Below are 24,089 nucleotides of genomic sequence, written 5' to 3'. Positions count from 1 at the left end.
CTCATCCATCACTCTGGCTTGAAGGAGAGTCCACTGACAGCCTGACTGGTCATACCAGTGCCCTGTGAGCATGCCATGATCTCCACCCCAGCTGCTCCAGATGTCCAAGGTGAAGTGTAAGGCCACCTGCTGACCTGCCTTGTTCAGCTCCTTCCTCAAGTACTCCCTGCATGCCTCATAGAAGGAGGGCACCACTGTCCTGCTGGAAGTGGTGCATGTAAGCACTTTGTACGATGGGGCCATGAGCACCATGAGCCACTAAACCCTGGTCACTCAACAAAGGAGAAGGGCTGGCCATCCACAACAAGCATCTCCCCAGTAGTCTGGGTGACCTTGCTTACCTTAGGAACGCGCCTCCCTGTGTGCCTGTCTTTCCCCCACTGTTGCAGGGTGGCCTGCCTCTGCTTTGAGGGGACGGGAGCTTTCAAGCAGGAGGGGGACTTCCCTTTGGGCATGCTCCACTGGTGCCAGGCTGAGAAGCAACGGCAAGGGGGTGATGACTACGGAGATGCATCAGCGTCCCTGTAGTTGTCATGCATTTCAGTCCCTTGCCCTAGACGGTTTTGGCTTGGCAGTGCAGGCAAGTAGCATATGTGGGATCATCTGCTAACTCAGAATGAACCCACACCACACTACCCATTAGCTTCTGGGGTGTGAGTGCGTGTGAGGATGGTGCCTTTTCCCCCTCCTCAGCAGGCAGAGGCACAGCAACATGAGGAGTGGACTCAGCTGAACCACTTGCCTCCACAACCTCTACCTCAACCTCCTCCAAAGTGCCTTCTGGGGAAGGTGACCTGGCTCTAGGGGAAACTTGAGGGGTGTGGAGCACAAACTCAGATAAGTCCCCCTCTTTCCCCAGAATTTCCTGTGCTATGGCACTTAGATTCAGATTCAGCTCTTCATCTGGCCCTGGAAGGCTCAGGCTGGGAATTGAGGTGGGGTGGAGGTGACTATAATGCTGGTGCTGCTTGTTCTTATCATGGTGGTTGTGCTTGGAGTTGTTATTACGGCAGGTGTTATAGGAGGGGTGCAGACACTGCTCCCATCTCCTTGGTGCCACTAGCAGCAGAAGCAGCTAAGTTCTGGTGCTGGGGGAGGAACTTAGAGCTCTCCCTCTGCCCCCTCTTCCACCCCAGCCAAAAGAGTGGCCACCTGCCTTTCCAGAACGCTTCATGTTTGATGTGCTGGAAAGTCTGTGTGTATTTATGTAATACATAAATATATGTTCTGTAATATATGTTGTGCTTTCCTGCACAGTCAATACAGACTGTCAGGGAAAACAGATTTCTTTTATGTAGAGAAAGAATTATAAAGAATAACAACAACAAAAAAAAGGATTTGCGGGGAAGAATAAATTGAAAGGAATGGATTAGGAAAAGGTACTAGGGTATTTCAGAAAGGATTGGATCCCACTTGCTAGGAACAAGCAGGAAGTGAGAAGTGAGAGCCTTCCTGGTGCTGCTGGGGCACACAACTCAGTATTCTGACAAAGGCACAGCTGACAAAGCTCATTTCAAACAATGCTTTTATGCTCCTTCTCTGTCCCTCCTCCAGAACACTGGGATTGGAAAGGACCTCAGGGAAGGATCACAGCTACAGCTACACTGGCCAGTTACACATGTCAATATCAGAGAAGTCCTTCCCCACTCTTCCCCCTCACTCTCCTTAGTTTGTATTTCCCTGCAACCCGGCTTTGAAACTCAAAACTCTTCAAAATTTTCAAAATGTTTTGAGTGCCCTCATTTCATTTCAAAGCTGTTTTGAAGCCTTGTGTTTCATTTCAGTTTTGGTGTTTTGAGCTTGAAATGTATCAAAACACCTTTGAAACAAAACATCTGTCAAAATTTTGCACAGCCCTAATGACTGGGTCAGCGTATACATGTGTGTTTAGGTGCAGGGTTTTTTTGTTGCAATAAGGTAGTACTGTCTTATGGCAGTAAACATTAATTTGTTGCTGTCTAATAGCATTGCACATGTAGACTGTGAAACTTTACATCACAGCAAATTAGTCTACTGCACAGTTAAGCGCACATGTAGATGAACCCAGTGTAGGTTTTATTTTTTCCCCATAAACTGTGTGATTAAATCACTGCATCTATAATAGTTAACAGTGTCACACCCCTGCTAGAGGTTTAAGCTGGTTTCTGTGACCAGTCAGCACAGTGTGGTCAGGTTTTGTTTTGTTTTGTTTTATTGGTGCAAATAACACTTCTCCCTCCACTCTTCCCTCCCCCAATATTTTTGTAACTTGTTTGAAACAGCATGGAAATTTGTTGTCCTCTGTATGATTGTGCGACTGTATCTGCATGAGTATTCCAGACAATCTCCCATTCTGAGGCTGGATGGGATTTCCAGAGACTGCATATGGGAACAGCAACAGGTAGCAGAGTAGGTACTGGGACTCATCGTTACAGACTCATTAGCATCTCCTGTCTGAGCAACCTGACCTTTAACTTACTGGGTGTTTATGCCACATCACCTTTGATATAATCAAAGGTTCTTACAAATACTAATTTACTTTGACAAGAATTGGTATAATTAATAGAATGCAATTATCCTCAGTTACAGCTGGGTAATTAAGGGCATGTCTACACAGCCTCTGTGCTGTGCTCAGGACCATGTCCAAGAAACATACCACATCCATTTGCTCCCACTCAGCACATGACAAATCCCCAAAATAAAGTAGGGCCATCACCTTAGAATGGCCCTGAGTACATGACAAGAAGCATGCCCAAAACAGAGAGGAGTACCATCATGGCCACTAAGGGCACTGCAGATGTGCAAGTCCCTGCTCTGACTCATGGTGCTTCACAAAAAGCACCATGAGTTAAAGTGAGCTCCCCACAACAGATGTTTACTGTTGAGTCAAGGGGGTGTAGGGGAATCAAGCTCCACTTTAGAACTGATCCAGCAGAGGAGCTGCCTGCATGCAGCAACTCTAACCTCCCCCACAGCCCTAGTGCTGTCCTGCAGGAAGGGAGGGGAGGAAGCTGCAGGTTGGGGGGTTGCCCAGCCTAAGCTGGCAGGGGAAGGGGAGGCACAAGGCAGGGGGACTCCAATGCACATACCCCCCTCCTCCAGATCAGGCTGAGCAAATCTCCCTCCCCTCCCTTCCTGCAGGCAGCACTGGGGATGGGGACGGGGATGGGGACTGGACTCCAGTTCCATGAGGGATTGACAGTAGTTCCCTAAGGTACTCCACTTTGTACCATTCATCTGATCCCGTACACTTTTTTCACAGCACACCTATAGAAAACTTTCAGGGGGCTGATCACACAGCAAATGTCACTTCTATCTGCGCCCTCAAAGTCAGATATACTAGGATTTGGCATGCAATGGGTGGAAGGAAATGAGCAAGGTATGCTTCTTGGCAGTGCTCCTGGATATGGCACAGAGGCAACACATACAGTGCTCTAGGCCAGGGGTTTCAAACTCCCCTTCACTGTGAGCCACAACTGGACCACTGGGTTCATCTCAGAATAGATCCAGCTCAAAGCACAATACAGCAATAGCAGCAGTGGTAGCAGCCACCTCAGCAGCAAGTAAGGAGAAGCAACTACAGGTCAGGTGGCCATTTGCACTAGTAGAACCAGCACACATGGCTGTGGGTGAAAAATTAGTAGGGCAAGCAAGGCAATATGGGCATAACCCTTGCTTCCCTCTGCTGGTTATATCCACCAGTGCCCCAGGAATCTGGATTTTGACAGGTCAAGCCTGCTACTGGGCATAGCTTGAAATTCCCTGGCTCACTGATAGCCTAGTCACCAGACCCAGCCCACAGGCTATATGGATGACACCCCTGCTTTAAACACAAAAGGTGCATCTACACATGCAGTTAATGTGACTAAATATACTCCAACTCAACTTGAATTAGAATAAATTAATCCCAATGCCACCATCTATACATGTGCTTAAGTACAGTAATTTACTGTGCTGCCAGATACCACTTATATCTGACAGGACTATCCAGCAGTGCAATAAATTAGTCTACTGCACCCTAATTGTCACACATGTGTAAATAGTGATGCTTTACTGTGCAGCAAATGAGTCTGCTGTACAGTAAAGCATCTCATGTAGACAGATGCACCCATAGGGATTAGGGTTTTTCCCTTTTTTCTTTAGACAGAAAAAGGAATTGAACCCAAGTTTCTTGGATCTGATACCTATACTTTAACCATAAGACTCTCCTTCCACTTGCTGCTTCATGAGAAAAAAGACCAGGTGAAACAAGGGGGGAAAAGGTGAAAGAACATTTCTGACTATTATGTTGCCTGTTTCCTTGTCTGGCTGTAGGGAGCTTGCATTGGGAACAAGACAGGCAATGCACTGACCATACCTGAACCCATGGGAGCACCTTCCACAAGCTGGTTCCCTTTCCAGCCAGGTACCTAGTGCAGCTGGGAGAAAAGAAAAGGGGAAGTAACTGAAATCAACTTGGATGGAAGCATATTATGACTTTGGTAAACATAGTATGGATTTGCTGAGGATGAAGAGGCACCGCATCAATCTGAAAACAAAAAATCCTTAAATTGGTTTGCATTATATTTCACTCACAAGGATGGTATATCCAAAGAGGATGGACAAGTAAGAGTCACACTGGCAAAAGAGGTTGAGAATCACTGTACCAGCCTTAAAGCACTCCAACATTGCTAATAAATTGTATTCCTCCCCCACTGTCCATGGACATGCTTCTTCAAACATACACAGTGGGGAGGTCTTGTTCAGTTTTGTGTATATGGATATTCACTGTAGCCCATGGCAAGAATAATCACTTTTGACCGCTGTTGTTACTAATTATTTTGCTTACACATGGGGAAATGAGATAAAAGAAACATGTAACAAAGAACAAAACAAATAACTAAATTTATATTCCTAATGTGCAACGTATTCTTTAAGGAATGACCATTACTGGATGACAGCCAACGTAAAACAAGCATTTTATGTTGTATAGTCAAGTGAAGTGTGTTGATTTACAAAACAGTGTTTAGAGAAAAGTGTCTCCATTGTAATTTTTAGAAGCCTTATAGAATAATTTCTGCTGTTGCTTGGATAATTTTTATCTCTCTGCAAAACTGTGGCTTTACAAATGATGAAACACTTTGTTTCTTGAATCAAACAACACACTGCATTTCCTAAGCAGTTTGTATAACTTTAAATACCTCCATACAGGCAATGTGAGCAAAGCAAAATAAACCTCACTCAAAGCACTGTGATGTGTTTAAGAACAATAGAGCCCCAGGTAGTGAATATATTTACCTCATCCCTGCAAAGGAACACACATTGCTCTAGAGTATATATCATCTTAAGTCATCTGTATGTGCAGGACTTTTCCAAGGCAGGTAAGCTACACAGTGTGACACTGGTTCTTCTGTGCGCTGCTATGACTACCTTTCACAAGGCCTGTATGTTACTGTCTGCACACCAGTAAAGGGCATAGCCTGTTGAAAAAGAGCAGTGGGGAGCCACTGTGATAAAAGAGTGGTGCTTCACATGTTGGAATAACAAAAGTGGTGGCTCAGGGAGGGGGAGAAAGACTCCACAGGACAACTAACTATACATAGTCACTTCTGATTTGGGAGATAGGGGACTTTTATTTCAAACGTTAATACAGGAAGTAGATACCAGTACAGATTCTTATACCTGAAAGCGTATTAAAAACGTGTATTTACATGAAGTAAAATGTGGTATGGTGTGAGTAAACTAGCTGATAAATTAAGCCAGTTATATTTCTGAGTCATTTGGAAACTGAACCTGATTCCTTCAAAAGTATTTGTCAGTAGATGCCAAACTTTTCAGCCTCTAAATAATTAGCTTGGTTATTGATTATGTAAGATACGTTATTTTATGCTATGGTGTGCCTTTGAGAAAATTGAAACTTTAAAAAATACCAAAATATCATACAGAGAGCATTCTTACTTATTCACCAATATTTTTGTTCATAACCCACTTGCTTAATCAATAAAAACCTCATCTCTTTGAAAGTTTGTCCCTGCTGAAAAACCTGAGGAAAGCAAGAATGATATTAACTAACTCAAGCCAGATCCCATTCAGAGTTCAGACAGGCCCTTGGATTATTTGACCAGCTCCAATTTTACAACTAGGAACATCCATGCAGCAAATGCATATGTAAATATATAAATGCACGCACACGCGCACACACACACATATCCATTGAGGAAGTGTCTAAAACCAAGAGGTCAAAGTAGCCTGTGTAGGGCCTTCGTACATCCCCTGCAGCTAAACAAAAAAGGATGCCTACAGTGGGAAAGACCTTAGTTTCTCCATGTCCCACACAGTGGGCTTCACACCATGTAGGTTAGGGACAGAAGTTATACATAAATAGGTTTAAGTCATCAGAAACTGTTTTAAACCTGTAATAGAACAAAAGTTTAACGCACATAAACCAGTTTCAAAATGGCTGAAACTGGTTTAAGATAAACCAGGCTGAATGTAGTATCAGACTTAACTGATCTGGGTGAAACCAGTTTATGAAACTTCTGTCCCAGACCCCTTCCTGATTCAAGTTACAACAGAGTCCCCCAGCATCCCAGCATGCTTTCCAGCCCTGGGCTGGGCTGGGCTGGGCTGTCTGCTCCAGCAGAGAAGGGGTGAGTTGGAGTAGGGTGGGGGGAGGCAGGGACTGCCCCCAGGTAAACCCCAGCTGGGGTCTGGGGCCAGGGATGAGGGTTAAACCATCTTCCCCTAGCTAAACCCCACTTCCCCTGAGTACAGGGCTGCCCTGCCCTTTTAAACTTAGTGGAAGTTACTGTCAGCTATTAATGCAGACTACAAATCCCAGAGGCACCTGGAAGCAGAAAGAAGTCATGAGTAACCCTGCAGAGTTCTACTTCTGTGATTCTGGACTGCAAATCCCAGAGACCTTGGGGGCAGCAGAAAGAGGAAGCAAACACAGAGGCCATGCTGGCTATGCCAGGCAGCTGTAGTACCCTCTGGCTTCTGGCCTAAGCCACTGCAGGCATGTAGCTGCATTTTCTGAATCAAAAGTGAAGGTATATCCATTTGTTTCTCAATTTAATCTCTTCAGTTTAGACTAACCTTTGTATTGATTCAGCCTTGGGCTTTTTGACTGTGTATTTAGCCATATGGTATATGTGCATTCTGTATAATTTCCCTTTGGATGGAACCTTCTCCTCCTTTAGCAGAAGTACACTAGTACCAGAACCTGCCTTAGCCACAGAGGACAATGAGGACTAGAACTTCCCCAAAGTGGAGTTCTGTTCTAAGAAGTACCTATGTAAAAGTGACATGCTTGGGTTGAGAAAAGTAGTTAATCATGTTAGTCTGAAGTCCAAAAGAAGGTTAGGCAGGGTAGCACAGAAAGGCATAAACTTCCATAGTTGACATCTTACATCTGATAGCATCTGATGAAGTAGGTGCTATCCTGCCCCACCTTCCATCACTGTTCCAGTGGTGTCATTGATAAGCTACATTTTACAAGTTTTGTACTAGCTGCCATTCCTACAATTTGTAGCTTGGACTCTGCAACTGAAACTGAGCTTCTTCCTTCTCACATATGTCACCTGTTGAGCATAATCATTTTACAACTCATGTCTTTACTGACACTTCTGTGCCTCCTTGAGTGCCTGCAGTAGGTTTACACAGGTGAAACAGATTAGCTGTCTAATTGGAATCTAAGAAACAGTGATCCACAAAAAGGATGGAGTGGGATCTTTTCTGAAAAAAGTAACAAAACACTGATTTAACTTCTAATGGCACACAAAGGCTGAAGATACTCCTGGAACTGGCTGAGAAGGTACTATTTTATATAGTCATTCTTTCAACTAGAAGTACAAAATAGAGAAACTTTCAAATGATGTTTGGTTATCTCTAAGCACAGGTGTCTTAAATACCTTTAAAATACCAGGTTTTAATTATGAGACTGGAATTTCTTTATTGTATGACTTGTAGCTGTCTATTTTTGTTAGTGGCTTGAATTAATTGAATTACTACCTTTAATTACTTCCTAGGAACAAACTGAGAACCTGACATCAGACAATTAAGATATTGAGCAAAATACTGGAATTTACACAGTTGAAACAATACTAATTATGTGCTCATTCTGCTTCAAGTGTTTTCTCCATTAATACACACGAGATTAAATTTTATGTTTCTTATAATACATTTTTTTAAACTTTTCCATTACATGGTTACTGTAATATCTGGTGGTCGGTAGGAGCCTGTCATCCTATTATTCTTTTAAAAAAATCTTCTTAGTGTTTTAATTATTCTCCTTGGAGAGCTCTCTCTCTTTTAAATGTGCTGATAACATCATTTTCACAGATAAGCTAGGATGAGTAAGAGCAATGTGACTGTGTTCTGACAATGGCTGCTTTGAATATGTGCTTAACTCGATTCCCTATGGATATTATGGGCCTCAGTCTGATTTTGTGAAATAGGTGAAATTAAACATGGATTTAGATCAGTTGCTAAACTGAGAATGGACTGCTGAATCAGGGTGTCAGGATGGTGTTTAACTTCTCTTAGTCCTCAATCGTCAAAGGAATGCTTTAAAACTGCCTTTGCCTCATCTCACTTTCTGATTATTTCTTCCACCGCCACCCCCCTCTTGGGACAGCTTTTCCTTTTGAATCACTGTTTGACTCATGTTTTGGTTGTTTGGATCTGTCTAGCTGACTGGCTGCTCCACACAGAGTGGCTTCATTTTACCTATTGTTTCCTCTTGCCCACCCCTCGCCATGCAGGAGATAGACGCGTGTTGCGGGCTGTGCCAAGGCGGCAGGCCTGATGCTAAGATGGCATGGCACCGAGGTTTCTCTTTCCTTTCTTTATTAGCCAGCTGGAAGGCTGACATTGTTACGCTAGCGCCTTGGCTTTGGCGTCTTGCTCAAGTGCCCTTTGGTAACTAGAAATGCAAAACCCTAGAAGTCTTGGTTCAGAGATGATACCCTTTATTAGACCAAGTAGGAAATATTTTTCTGCAAGCTTTTGGACACACATGCCTTTCCTCGGGCTCAGGGAAAATTAAAGATGGTAAAAAGTCCCCAAAGGTAGAAAATAAACGTCACGTTTGCCCTTTGGTAGCTAGGGCAGGCTTGTGTGCAATGCCCGGCCTCTGCTCGTGCCTGAGCCCCCGTGGCCCAGCTGGTGGCGCTGTGGTATCACTGAGGCGGGCAGCCCGCCTGTGTCCACTGGCACCTTGGCTGAGTGCCCGGGCGGGCTCCCGGGGCGCCGCCTCAGTGACACAACCCTGCAGAAGCACCGGCTTCTCTCAGGAGCGTGGCAGGAAACCATGTCCCGGCTTTAACTCTTCCCCTGGCTCGGAAGATTTGCTTCCAAGCGGGCAGGGTGGAAAGATGCGGCGATGACAGCGCAGGCTGACGGATCGCTGCAGCGTGCGCTGTGCTGGGGGACTCCTCTCCGCGCTCCCTCAGGGGAGGCCAGTCATTCGTGTCCTGGGAAGAGAGCGCGAGCCCCGGCTGTCCCCTCTGGGCAAGGGATGGGGTCTATGCAGGGACAACCCTGACACGCGCGCGCACACACACACACACACACACGACCCCGCTCGAGCCTTTGTGGGCGGATGCGGCTGCCCTGCGCTGGGGTCTCGCTGGCTCGGGCAGCCCCCTGCGGCGGCTGCAAGTGGCGGCCGCGGGGCTCTGCCGGGCCCGACTCCCCGCCGCCTCCAACAGGAGGAAAGAACCAGAAAAGGGCTCGTGGGGGCGGCCCGGGGGAAGCTGTGGGGGACAAGGCGGCGGCGCGGGAGGGGGGCGCCCCCTCGAAGCGCTTTCTTTTGGGCCCCAGCGAGGGTCACCGCCGGGCGGGTGTGTGCCGGGGTGCCCGGGCCCGCCCTCGCACGAGCACACGGGGCTCGGGATGGTAGGGCTGGATTTCCAGGGAGACAGGCCTGGGTTTGCTGCTATGCAGACTGAATAATGTTGGAAGCCAACATCGTGTCACATTTTGTGTGCGCTCTGCAAAGAGCCATCCGAGCGTTGCGAATGGGACACAGACTGCTATTGTCCCGGGGACACTTTAATAACCCACACCTACAATATCCAACCTGTTGTTTGCATAGGGACAACCCTGGGACACAAAACCCACCAGAGAGGCTGCAGGGAAGGCAGCCGTGGGGAGACCCGGCCCCAGGCGCCACAGACCCGCTCTTCGCCCCTCTCACAGCACATGGCACCCGCGCCGGGCTGCTGAATCGCTGCGTGTGTCTGGTGGGGGGGAGGCTTGAAGTCCAACACACGCGCGCGCACATGCATACACAGACCCATACACACGTGCACGCACATCTACTCACAGAGACCCGTACACCCAGGCGCACACACACGCGCGCACACCCGTGCACACACAGACACCCCCGTGCACACACACGAGGGCTCCCCTGCAGCGCTGGCGGAGGGGCTGGCGGCGCCTGGCTCGGCTCCCCTCCGGCCCGGGGCCCACCGCCCCGGCCTCTGCCCGCTGCAACGCGAGTGCCCTGCCCTGCCCCGCGGGGCGCTGCTGCCCTCCCGCGCCCACTGAGGAAAACCGCCCTGGAGTCCTTCCCGCTGCCCCTGCCCTGGAGGAGCGGGGCGCCGGCTCCCGCGGCGGCCAAGCCGCTGCTCTCTGCCACGGCGCAGCGGACGAGGGACTGGGTTATGCAGCTAGTTGGCCGATCATGTTTCAAAGCCCTCGGGGAAGCTCCCCGGGGCCCCAGGCTGCGGGCGGGGGAAGCGCTGAGAGCACAGAGGCCCGGTGTCAGCATCAGGCTGCCCGGGGCAGGGGTTTGACACTGCTTCTTATGCAACGAACCCACCCCCTGGGGTGCTGGGGCACTGCTCTTCACGCACATGCGGCAATCCCCAGCAGGCGGACTGCATGGATTTATATCACCGCCCTGGGAGACAAGATCCATGTTTGAGGAAGGGACGGCTTCTCCTCCACATGAACAAGGCAGGATTCCCTTTTTCTCCTACCTTTCCCCCAGCAGGGCAAAGCCCTTTCAAAATAACTGTACCTCTTGTATCAGGAAGCAGGCTCCTAGTTTAGGGAGACCTCTTTGAAGAGTACTGTCAAGAAGGAGGGAATGACATGTAAATGTGAGATGGAGGTTGCTTCATGTCACCTATACATCAGCCCTAGTTTGGCTCTTCTAGAAGAATGTCCTTGCTGTTGTCCCCATGTGCTATTGCACCTGACCCAAGTGCTTTAAATGGGGTTAGCGGGAGCCCAGGATGGGTCCCTGGGAATTCCCTTACATTGAAACCAGAGTTTTAACATGTTTATTTTCCAGGAATATAGTCAGGGTTTGAATTTCACTTCCACTCTGGGGGGGGGAGGTGTCTGCAAAAAAAAAAATGGGCTGCCCATCATGATGCCCTAAAAAATTGGAGACCCCCGCCCCTGGTTATGATTTTCAAATCTTACAGGGGGGCTCTTGTCTCTTATGGGAGAGCTTAGCCCCCATCTCCTGAGCCCCCCCATAATTTGAACCCTGCATACAGTACAGGTCCTTCCTACCTCCCTCCTCGTGTAAACAGAATGCCCAGAGACCACAGCTCCAGGACACATGCAGAGTACAGATCTCCTGGCAGATAGGTTCTCACAAATCCATTTCAGGTGGATTTACACCAGTCCCCTTGCTCCTACAAGCCACTGCAGGGATCAAGAAATAGAATTTAGGTCATAAACACCAATATTCTAATTCAAATGGTATTTGTGATTGTAGTGACTCACAGGGCTGGTCCCTACATGGAGGGCATATGCACTTATAGAGGCACAAAAAGCAGCAAATTTGTGCAGCAAATTTGTGCCCCATCACACGCTCTGCATGAGAGTGTCAGTGTGCAGCAAATTGTCCTGGGTAGGGGAGGCTGGCGCCAGCACCTGTTCTGGCCCCATCAGGATTACCTGGTGTCTTGGTGCAGCAGAGCCTGGCCAACAGGCAGTATTGCTCTGGATGGCTAGCCTGCTGTTTGTTCTGGTGCACACTACTGACCAATGCTTTGTGCTGCTTTCTCCTCTGGAGGTTTTGGGTTTTTTTGGTACTGGGATTTCCCAGTACAAATTTTGCCACCCACTGCAAATATGCAGCACAGTGCTCATTTTCACATTCCCCACCTGTGGTTTGTGGTGCCACAAAGTGGTTTGTGGCTCCACAAGCATTATGCCCCTGCATGTGGGGACCCGCCCACAATTATTTATTGCAGCTATCCTTTTCAGTGTGGTTTGATACTCTTCAGTGGGACAAGAGAGACTATTGCAATCTCTTTTGCATACGACACTTCTATCTTTTTTTATTTGAAGGCCACATACTACTTTGAGAACCCACTGCAACCAGTAATGGGATTCATTTTTTTATTCACGAAGGCAGCAAGCAAACGGAGAGAGTAGAAAGGAAACAAGCATCCAACAGTAATTTCTAAAAAAAATCTTCTGGAAAAACAGAGGGAGAGGTACGTTAAAATCAAAGCCACCTCAGCAAAGAATTGTTCAGTTGGTAATCTAGGATGGGTTGATGCTGTATCATTGACTTTCTCTGTCATTTGCCTGTCTGTAAACTAATATGAGTTCCTGAAAGCTTGTCTGGGTGCTGGTGCAATAGAATTTTCTTCTGGATACAAAAATGCCTGGGGTAGGTCTGTCAGTGAGTAAGAGGTGGGGGGACAAAGTATGCCTGCTTGGAGGAAGATTAATATTTGGGCAAGCAAAACAAATTTCACTGGGCAGGCAGGGCCTTGTGGGAATAGAGGGTTGTGATCTAGGGAAGGAGTCAGGTTCAGATTTTGTTAGCCGGGGGATTGAACTGGGCCACTTGTCCCTAGGGCAGGTTGCAGTTACTCAATTAACGTTTTTTCCTTTGAAAACACCACCTAGTTTTCTTCCTGCTTGGCTGCAGATATGGTTCCTCTTCTCTCAAATGAACCTGAGAATTTTCAAAATATTGTGTTAGCAAAAAGGTGATTGTGAGAGAAGACCCAATAGCCTGGTGATGCAGGCACTTGCCAGGAATATGGGAGATTCAAATTTAAGTCTGTCATTTGAATTTGAGCAACGGTTTGAACCCAAATCTCCTGTATCCCAGGTGATTGTTCCAAACTAGGGACCAATGTAAGGTCATATTCTTGCCCTTCCTCCCCCTGCCCAAACCCCCAGGTTAGATGGTAAGTTATATCCTGGACCTAAAACATTTCCAACAAAAGGTTCATTAAAATTAGTACACTTCTGGAAAGTTCTAGTTTGGATAAATCATTATTTTTCCCCATGAATAAAAAGAATGAGGAAAATTTTCCATATTTCATTTCTATTTAGACCTATGCAATGTGTAGCAAATCAGTGGCAGGGGAGTGCTGATGGCACCCAATTATATTATACTCTAATGGACTGGATGGCATAAATTATAGTTTTGAAAAAAATAAATTACATTTAAAAACAGAATAGTTGAAAGAAAAACTCCTTTCTAAAACTTGTATATAATCCTTTATTTATTTATACACTCAAAAGCTACATTTATTTATTTATGTATACACTGTAAATTGAATACCTTATCACGAGTAGCAGTTTTATTACTTAAAATATATTTATTACTAGCATACCGAAAACACATTATAATTTTCTTCATTAAAATGTTTGACAAAACAAATATAATAGGAAGTGCTTACAAAGTATTTTATTACAGTAGTACCTACCAGACTGAGGCCTCTTGGTACAATGCACACACACATAATAGACATAGTCTCTGCCCAAAAGAGCTTACAATAGAAACAGAAAGCTAAAGTGGAAGAAATAGTATTATTGCCATTTCCCAGAAGAGAAACTGAAGCATAAAAGAAAAATAGTCTTTTGCATGGCCATAAACTGATCTACAGATCTCTTGAGTCCAAGTCCAGGGCTCAAAGCACAAAGCAACCCTCCTTCTCAAAGGAAAATCTCCAGATTTAACCCTACTTTCTATTCTTGTATTCTCCATTAGTTGTCCTCTAAGAGCCCAATTGTGGGGTGAGATTGGATATGCCCCCCAACAGTATAGAGTCTAACCTAAACTCTTGTCCAAATTTATTTGGGCCTCTCTGGAATACTCATCCTTGCTTCCTTTCCCCTCTATTTTCCCACCCTGTTCCCCTCCACACACAAATAGTCTTTTTCCTGAGGTTGACAGAGCCTTTGGTCTGAAGTACTACCTGAATAGTCTTTAGGTCACAATCCAGATCTCAGTGGTCACAGCTACACACAACATTTACTGTGGAACTGTCTAATTAGCTCCACAGGAAAGTCTCAGTGTCTATACATGCTGCCCTATTAGGCTGCAGGAAACTAATTTACTCTGTTGCAGGTTAGTACTTTTAAATCTAAGTACTATATACCAGCATTTTTAATGCACAGCAATGCATATGTAGACACTGACAGGGCTGGCTGGGGCACAAGGGTGCTTTAGTGCGGAGCTGCCTGCCACCTAGCCCTGCACTGGAGCACCCTTGTGCCCCAGCCAGCCCCTCCACAGCATGTTGAGCCAGGTTGAAGCAGCCCTGGGCTAGCAGATTGACCCCTTGGGCCCTCTGCCAGCTGGGGTTGTTGAGACCTGGCTCAACATGCTGCCATCCCAGGCACATTTGAAGACGTGACACCCAGGAGCAGTAAAGTCCTGCATGATATGCGCTGGAGTTTTTTCGTTTGCATTAATTTCATGTGTAGATGTGCCCAGTGAACCTTAGCAGTATCTTTTTTCATTTCTGCTTCTGATTCTAGTCATGTATATTAATGTTTCAGAACCATAAAACATTTTAGTTTAATTCTTCAAATGAAAGAAAGAAGGGTTTGTTTGGTTTTTTTTTGTTTGTCCCCTATTCTGTCCTGTACCATCTCAGCAGCATCATTTGATAACTCATTACAACTGCTGTGGTACTCATGGTATGGTGTTAAATTTAACCATTTAAATATCACTGCTGAAAGCCTGATCTTGCAAGATTCTGAGTGAATCATGGTGATGATAAGTGCTCCAACTCTCACTAACTTCAGTAGGACTGTATATGTTGGGCAATCTGCAGAAGACTCCTAGGACTGGGAGAGTAAAGCTCTGAATTAGAATTGAATTCTAACTGAATTCTGTGAAGGAAAAATGTTTTAAAATTGTGGCTGTGGAAATCTTTAAATCTAGCCTAATACACACTCAAAGTACTAATGAATTAATAAGGATGTTCACTTATATACACTTACAGCCCCTCAACCTGCAAATCTGGGTCAAATGGCTCATGCATGCAGATGGCTTTGCATTGTTGGGGTCATGCTGATTTTACTGGGACTACTCGCATAAGTAAATGTTACATATGGGAGAAATGGTTTGAAAAATCTGGCCTTAATTTAGGTACAATTAAAAATGGAAAATGGGTTATAAATGAACAAATTTTGATTGAGCAGTTATGTTTCATGTGTGTGTGAACATGAACTAAATTTACAGTCTGACCTCTATTAATTTTAAAACTTTAATCTTACATTATTCTGAACAAATGATGTGTTTTTAACTGATCTTTATTTATACTGTAGATGAAGTTAAGAATTACACTTACATACAGAGTACATACAAAGCGGTTGTGCTATAAAACTGTAGCTTTGGAATTGTGTATATGAACAGCTGATGGAAATGTATAAGGTAAATCTGTATTTAGAATTCTCTGGATGTATGTACATTACTGTAAATTTTTTCAAATATATCTATATGAGTTAGTGTCACAATTCAATGAGAATTGGAAACCTGAATCGCTTGTGGCTTTAAAAAACAAACAAAATACTTTTGCCACTACTCAGAGGGATAATATGATACTTCAGAAACTCATTGCTCTGTATATGTATATGTCTGCTAGGCACACACGCATGCAGAGTCAATGTCAAAGTTGCCTTTGCAAATCCCATGCTGATCAAAGTCACAGTTGCCTTTTCTAATCCCATGCTGGTCTATTATGAAAATTCTGTCCCATATTTAACTATATTGAGAACTTGATGGTTAGATAAAGGAAATAATCTAGGGATTTGTGTAAGGCTCTGGGATGCTGCTTTGGTATCTGAATTATATTGTCTGTCTTCCCTCTAGGGAGGGGAAAAAAGTCAAACAAGTTTTTAATCTGTGGCAATACCACAGAGCAGTGTGGGGCATGCTGATTTTAAATATTGATTTTTAATGTGCAATTAAACTTCAAAGGTGGGGTTACACTAATAATTATCATCAAATTTATCTCAGATCCATGTTCTAGTGTATACTTTTAGACAATGTGGCAAGTTTCTTTATCCAAATTATAGTCATCTCTTTTTAAATAACTTAGTTTTTATGCACATAGACTGATATTGTTCCAGATCTATGTTTCTAACTTGCTACTTAATTAGGCAAATGACTTGTAGAAGTAAATGGAAATTCTATTAAAGTGCATGAGCAATGCACCCAAAATGTGTTTCAATATTTTTTTGTTTTATTTTTTTCCCCCTTTGAAAGCTTTGATACTTTCCTGGAAAAAGAAGGTTCATCTTCAAGGCTTGATACATTCTTGCTATTGTACAGTAATGTTTCAGACCGGTGTGCTTATGTTTCCGATTCCTGTGAAGTTCTCTTTGCAACAGGGCGTGCCTTGAATCACATCAAAAGAACCAAGTTCTACAAAAGAAAAAAAGAAACTCAAGTAGGCTTGAACATACAAAGAGAGAGAGAAAGAGAAGAGAAAAGGGCTAGGCAGTGTTGAATACAAAATGAGTTAGCCAACCCCAGGAGTCCTTCATCACTTACATTTATCTTATTCTGGGAGAGTAGAGCTAAACCCAACCCTGACACAAACCACCCACTGCCTTTGACTTTGACTCTGCATGCATGTGCGTGCATAGCGGATATATACATATATAGAGTAATGGGTTTCAATGAAGTATTATATTTTCCCTTTGAGTGGTGGCAAAACAGTTTTTAAAAAAGAAGCCACAAGTGAATTTAAAGATAGCTACTTTTAATTTCAAAGAACACTGTAAAGCATTCTAGTTGCAAAAATGAGCATGTTTAATCGTCTCTATTTTTCATGAGTGTTTTAGCTGGAGGCAATACCAACATGCTGGCTTGTCTGAGATGAGTCTGACAACTTCTTACTCTGTCCTCCCTTGTGTAAAGTATTTGTTTAGGTAATTGCAAAAGCTTTAAATATCAAGCAAATCAAAGAATACATCCATTCACTTTAGTAGGAGTTTTACGTACTCAAAGAATGGAGAATAGGTCCTTTGTAAGTTGGGTAAGGAGAGATATGTAAAAGCATGTATCTAGGGATAGAGATAGAGAACAGTCAGCTCCCACTGAAGCTGACTTCTATGTTTGCTAATATCAGAGCTGGATCTGCTGTGTCACCAATTGAGATGTGATCCAATATCATGCACAATAACACTGTCTTTACTGGAAACTGAAGGTTCTCAGAATTTTCCAGGATCAGGTCCGGAATTAATATGTAGTTTCTAAAACTGAATCCAAGTGTATAACTTAACTTTAAAATAATCTATTACTGTTTTAACAGTTTTTCCAAACTGCAGTAGGAGTTTCATGTAACTAAATGTTCAAGAGAGGCCCAATCTGTCATTAGTTCTACAGCTATATATGTTAGGAGAAATAACATATCCTTTGTCTCTAAGGCCCTGAGGCTAGGGATTTTATTAACAACCCTACCTGTGTCCCTATCGATCAGAAGTATCACACGTATTTTGCAACATACACAAGACCTGGCAAAGCTCCCATTTCCTTTAAGGATCTGACCCAGCATCTATGTATCAAATCACTTTCAGTCCCAATGCCCTCAATTCTGCAAACATTTGTGCACATAATTACTTGAGTCTCTGAAATTAATATTGTTGATTTCTAAGGGATTACTTTTACAAAATAACCCTGTATTTAAGTTTTAAGTTGTGACTCAGGGGACACAAAAATGATCAGAAGGAAAACAATGACATCAATAAGACTATAATTGGTTAATAAAAGCTATTGTACAGCGTGGCAGAGAGAAGTCTTGTTTGTAGATATATATGCAAATAAATCTTTGACCTCAGTTCTAGCATAGCTGTTGACTTTGTCATTAGTTTTTTATCCCATCCCTGTTAGAAAATTCATGTATACGAATGTAGCAGGAAAGCTCAGTGAGCAAGAAAGTAAATGCTTGTATTAAAAACAAGAATTGAATACCAACATAGATTTTTCAATAAATTTTAGAATCTAAATCTGCAATAAATGGTAACTTTCCATGTCCTCATATGCTGTGCAAACAGGTTATTGTGCAAGACAGGCAAAACCAGTGCCTCGAAAGGTAGTAAAGTTCAAACACATTAATAAGCCTTCTCCATTTCATTACTTTGCCATGATGTTGTTCATTACTTTTAGCCCATGCTGGAGTTTGGGGTATCTGTGGGCACACATACATGTTTAATTAAAGTGGCTGAATATACTCCAACTCAATATGAGCTGGAGTAAACTAATCCTGATGTCACCATCTACACGTGCATTTAAGTTCAGTAATTTACTGTGCTGTCAGATATCACTTGTATCTGATGGGACTATCCAGCAGCACAGTAAATTAATCTTCTGTGCTCTAATTTCTGCACACATGTAGACTTGATACTTTACTGGACAGCAAAATAGTCTGCTACGCAGTAAAGTATCTTGTGTAGATGTGCCCGTATTATGCTTTCTCCTTCCCTTCTTAGCTTGAAAATTCTTTGCCTGTTCCAAAAAACATGTTTGTCTTGGGGGTCATACTATGCCCCTAGTTTTATGCTAAATCATACTGTTCACTTGAGTAAAGCATTTGTAGAGTGTGGATAATCTTGTGGTTAATGACACTGTGTTGGGTTTTTAAATTAAAAGTGCCAATGTAAATATGCCAAGTTTAATTTTTTTTCTTAGAAGTCACTTTGGGAGCTGTTCTAACTTGAACCCCAAAAAAGATTTCAGTGTGACAGAGAGAAATCTGTCACACCAACTTTTGTACATCATCTTGAGTCCAAACTAATCATTTCCTTTTTCTTTTAAGCAATCCTGAGAAAACACTTGTGAGTTTTATTTGTTGTTTTAAAAGTAGGCCAGGCTAGTTTTGAAGTCATGTGACACTTTATAAAGCATCACCCAATAAAGGATTTGGACACCTGAATTCTGCATAAGTCCAAAACTGCCTTCCAAAACCCCCCACCACTGGTGGCAAGACTCCATAGATGATTCACTCTTTAACTTCAAGGTTACCCAGGCACCAAGATTTACATTTTTGTGCATGTCTAGGCATTAACAGGGCCCATCACATGCCTAAATCTAACCAGGGTTCAGAAACAAGGCATTCGCCATCTACAGTCCTTGAGGGACTCTGTTGGACAAGCCCAGTAGATACATAGATGGGACTTGGCTCCTTCCAATCTGCCATTTTAGAACACATTCAGAGGAGGAAGAAAAGACAGCAGGGCCTATAGATTGATGAATCTGGCATTCTCCTGAGAGTTGTGAGTTTGAATGTGTTTGGGCAGAGGAGGAGATTGAACCTTTTTCAATTCCTGCATGAAGGAACCGTGAAGCTATGATGAAGGGGACCAGATCATAAAAAAAGTGTCCCGTGCTTAGCTAATGTGCTTACCTTTAGGAGAAGATTGCAGGTTGTGAATCTCTGGGGGATGAAGGCACATAAAGGCAGGGTTTCAGAGGAGTGCCTGTGCTTATCACATTATCTTGACTACCCACAAGCAGCTTCTGACTCAGAGGGGTGGCTATTGTGGATCCAATTCTGAGGTGCCTCTTTCGTGCATTTTATAGAGCGCCTGGACAGCTAACATGAGCTTCTGGGTACTACTCTTGGCCAGGTACCTTAAAGTTAGGGATTGCAGTGCCTAACAAATGCTGTCACCAGAATTTTATCAGATCTGGTCTTTAACAAGTTTCTCTTCTTGAACAACTTGGATGGCTCTACAGGAGATTCTTTACTGTGCCTTAGACTATGACAGCTGCTTCTGTCTCCTTGGGCTTGGGGCCAGCCCTGATCTCCCCATGGCTGGTAAGGAGCTGCCCACAGAACAGGGACATCTCCCCACCCCCTCTCCACCACCACACAGATTGGGGCTTCCCCCAGAGCTGAGACAGCTAGGAGCTGGCATCTGGGGAGCCTGGAGCTCCCCCTGGCTGCTGCAGGGGGCAGAGCAGGGCAGGAGTAGCCCTGGGTTGAGCTGGGCTGGGCTGAGCTGCTCTGTTAGGAACAATTTGCTCCCAGGGCAGGTGCATGTGTAGACATGTGCCCAGGAGTGCTTTAATGAGCTTGAATTTTCTACAGAGAAAATTCAGGCACATTAATTGCATGTGTAGACACACCCCTTGCTCCAATAAAAGCTAAAGAAGGACTAGTTCCAGTGGGAGTGATGTTCATGGAGTTCATAGGAGTGTTAGCTTAGAAATTAAGCCCAGAAAAGACTTCAGGGACAGGAGGCTAGGAGTTCAAGCAGAAGGCAGCCCAGAAAAGAAGGGTCAAATTCAGATGGAACTATCAAGGGGGTTTTGCATACAAAGACCATGGGGAATATAGCTCTATCTTGAAGGATGTTTAATTGAAATAGGTACAGGAATGCACAAACTTTCCTCTTTAGCAACAAGGGTTTGATGGGACTGCTCAGTCAAGTGAAGAATTGTGACGTGTTCGGCTTTCGTGAAACTGAAAAGGATACAAATTTTTACTGCATTTTAGCCAGGGAGTTATATACCATTGTATGACTGTCCACAAGGGTGGAAGGGTACATTCCTTTAGAAGAAACTGAGACACGGACACGTGACCAGCACTAATAGACTAATGTCATGAAGCTTGGAAGCACAAGGTGGGAAAAAGGTACTGAATGACTCTTCTTAACAGAGGGGACTTGTAGCCCCTCCCCCCCACACATATGAACACATTCAAACACATGTACACACACTTTTAAAAAGGAAGTTTTGCAGAATACCACCAGTTTATCCCATGCTTGCTTTTCTCCAGAGGGCAGGTGGCTTCTCCCGCAACTGGAAATGTATGGCATGTTTGTTCCAAAGTGCTGAACAGGTGCTGAAACTGGCATAGCAGACACAGAGTTTCAGATGCTCAGCATCTCTCAGTACTTCATTCTTGGTATTAAACGCCTGTTTCTTGAAAAATAAATTATCTTGTTAGTGGAAAGCCTTACATGCAAGGAAGGAGAAATGGGAAAAAGTGTGTGCGCTTATTAGACAGAGAAAATGTATTAGCTACAGAAAAAGGGTGGGGCCACTAAATGATGTAGGCACCAAAACGCAAAATGTAGGTCCTCAAACACACTGCTTTTCTCTTTTCTATTACATTTGTTTATTTGATTTCTATGCCACCCTCCCTTTAAAAGGCTCGGGGCACCCTGCAATATAAACAAGTCATAAGAACAGATAAGACAATCCCCTGGACTCCAGGCCAAACCTTAAACATGCCTACTAAGAGCCTGCCCAAATAAGAAGGTTCTAAACTGAACATAAGGCAGGGCAGGGTGGCACCTTAAACTATAAGAGCCTGCTTCTGAAAGATGTTGCCAAAACTCCATGGGCAAAAGAAATCGGGCATGAATCTACATCCTAAACTTTTGGACTTTCATCTCTGAGAGACAAGTTGCCTGCATTCCAGTTCCTGCTCCAGTGAGTGTTTTAGATATTCTGGAAAAAATGTCCATCCACTTTCGTTGCCTTTTTCCCTTCTTTCTCTGCCTCTTTTCTTCTCTCTGCCTCCCTCCCCTGTGAAAGGGGTTGGAAGGATGGAAATAGGCATCTAACTCAAGGAGAGGGATTAACACTGTTAATCGCAAAAAGAAGTAGGCACCTCCCTGTATCCCCATGAGAGACTGAGGTACCTAAATCCCTCTTGTCTATCTGAAGCAATTTCCTGCTACTGTTAGCTTCCTGTAGATATGAGTCTAAGTATAGCAACTATGTGATTCTGGTTCTAATGCTCCTCATCTACTGTACAGGAGAATAAGCAACTAAGGGCAGTGGGTTCCACTAAGCAGGTGGGTGCATTTTTTGTTGCTGTTTTATTTTGTTTAAAGAAAAAAAGACATCAGAATGTTCAGCCTTGTGACAACCACATTCTTTAGTAGAGCAAGTTAAAGTCAACCAAATCATCTTTGTCGTAACATCTCTCTGACACATGAATTTTTGGTACAAATGAATCATGTACGTGGTGTTCTACTTCTATGTATACTGAAATCATGTGAGAATAGCAGAATTGGGTCCTTAGCTGAAAGAGATATAAAATCCCATGGATGTAGGGAGTTTCCTACTGAAACAGGAATGGGCTTAAAATGGTAACTTATGCCAGCTAAGGTCAGAGTCGATTTAAAATCCTTCATTTTATCTGTTGCCTTCAGAAAAATCTTAGACTGCAGCCCTTCATAGACCTGTAACTTGGGAAACAGTTTTACAGGTTCTCGTATTCATTGTGTATGACTTTCCTGCTCCATATTTCTGTATCTGCCATTATTTTTCCCTGGTTTTGCTGGGCTGAGCCTTCAATTTTTCAAAGATACATATGTGATCTGAAAGCTACTTTGAATCTTGCTCCTTTGCACTCTGGAGAGGTGTGGGTTTTTTTCTCCTGTGGAAGCAAGGATAGCTGTTGTTATTATTGTCGTTGTTGTTGTCATCATCATCGTTGTTGTTCCTTTCGATATAAGAATTAGGCTTTGGATTCTTGTGAAATTGCCTTTTCTCGAGATTTGTCATTGTTTAGTCTTCTGGTACAGAAAATCAAAGCAGGAAAGAAATAGTTTCCAGATACTTCTAGTGCCATGCAGCCCTCCCTGGAAACCTATGCATTATTTGATTATACAAACAATACTCTAAAAGTGATTACTTACTTAAGGAGTTATATAATGGTTTCACTAAATCAAAGCCAACTTTCGGACATACATGCTTGGCCAAATTATGATATTATAGCAACTACATGAAAAGGATCAAAGCAAACATGGGAACCAGGTGAGAGGCTAACATTGCCCATTCGGACAGCATTAAAGGGTGAGGCCTCAGTGTCAACTATACTTCCATCTTTCCACGTGTTAGGGTGAAATCCATGGAAAACGTGAAGGTAGAATTTTACAGGCAGCTTAACTGTCCCTGTCTTCCCCCACTAAGGGCAGAAAGGAGTGGAAACTGGTTTGCTATAGGGTTCCTCTAAACTGATTATCTAGGTAGCTAAGTAATTTTAGCTGTCTTTTAGTTTTGTAAAAGGAAAAAACAAAAGAATGTAAACATCACATTGATTTAACTTGCAGAGGGAGAAAAAATAGAATTCCACCAGTTTTCATATTCTTGGTCCCTCTCTCTCTGGTTAGCAGATGAGTTCCCCACAGATAGTGCTGTCAGATAAGAAAACATGCAAGAATAGACCACGGGGTGCACACCTATTTTGTTAGCAAGTCTCTGGCTCTAGGGAGAGGTTTGTTCCTTTTTCCCACCCTGCCACCAGTGACTGCAGACTTGAGCTGGTCCCTCTCTCCTTCTTTTGAATGTGTCTGTCTCTCCTGAGGGCTGTTGGCTGTAGCTGTGTTGGTCTAAGGACACAGGCAGACCAGGTTCTTTGAGTAAATACAATATCTTTTATCAGACCAACTAAATAAATTGTTCTTTGCAAGCTTTGGGGCACAACCACCCTTCTTCAGGCACAGAGCGATTTCTCCCTGTGCCTGAAAGCTTGCACCCAAAAGCTTGCAAAGAACAATTTTCCTAGCGATTTAGTTGGTCTAATAAAAGAGATCGCATCTACCAAAAAAACCTGGTCTGCCTGCGCTGGTTTCCTCCCCCTTGCTTTCTTCTTCTCCTAACTTCCCCACTACTTTCTGCTGGCTACCTGAGCGCTTTTTAGCCGGGTGGCGCAAGTGCAGGGACAGCCTAGGCTGCTCCCACGGAAACCGTCCCAGGAGCTGAAGGGACTGGAAACCCTAGCGGTCCTGGGGGAGAAGAGCTGAGCGTCCCTGCCAGGTGCCCGCCTGCGCCTGAGGGGGGGGTTCGGCTCTGCCCCCCGGCGGGCGCCGGGCAAGTCCGTGGAGGGCAGGGGCAGCCCCGCCCCGCGCTGCCTGCCTCTGGCACTGGGCCCGGCCCGCGC

The 24,089-nt window shown here is 44.2% G+C and overlaps 1 protein-coding gene across 1 annotated transcript in view; it reads left to right on the top strand.

Annotated features, from left to right (window-relative positions):
* Positions 1 to 4,558: 4,558 nt before the first annotated feature.
* ATOH1 (atonal bHLH transcription factor 1) overlaps positions 4,559 to 24,089 on the top strand; it is a 20,515-nt gene continuing 984 nt past the window's right edge. The window contains 2 exon segments of the mRNA XM_019525880.1: positions 4,559 to 4,584; positions 16,451 to 16,634. Coding sequence (XP_019381425.1) covers positions 4,559 to 4,584; positions 16,451 to 16,634 — 210 coding nt within the window.

The sequence above is a fragment of the Gavialis gangeticus genome, unplaced genomic scaffold (assembly GCF_001723915.1).
Source record: "Gavialis gangeticus isolate Ggan-Ray unplaced genomic scaffold, GavGan_comp1, whole genome shotgun sequence".
NCBI classification, from domain to species: Eukaryota; Metazoa; Chordata; order Crocodylia; family Gavialidae; genus Gavialis; species Gavialis gangeticus.
This window is presented reverse-complemented; position numbering and strand designations above follow the sequence as displayed.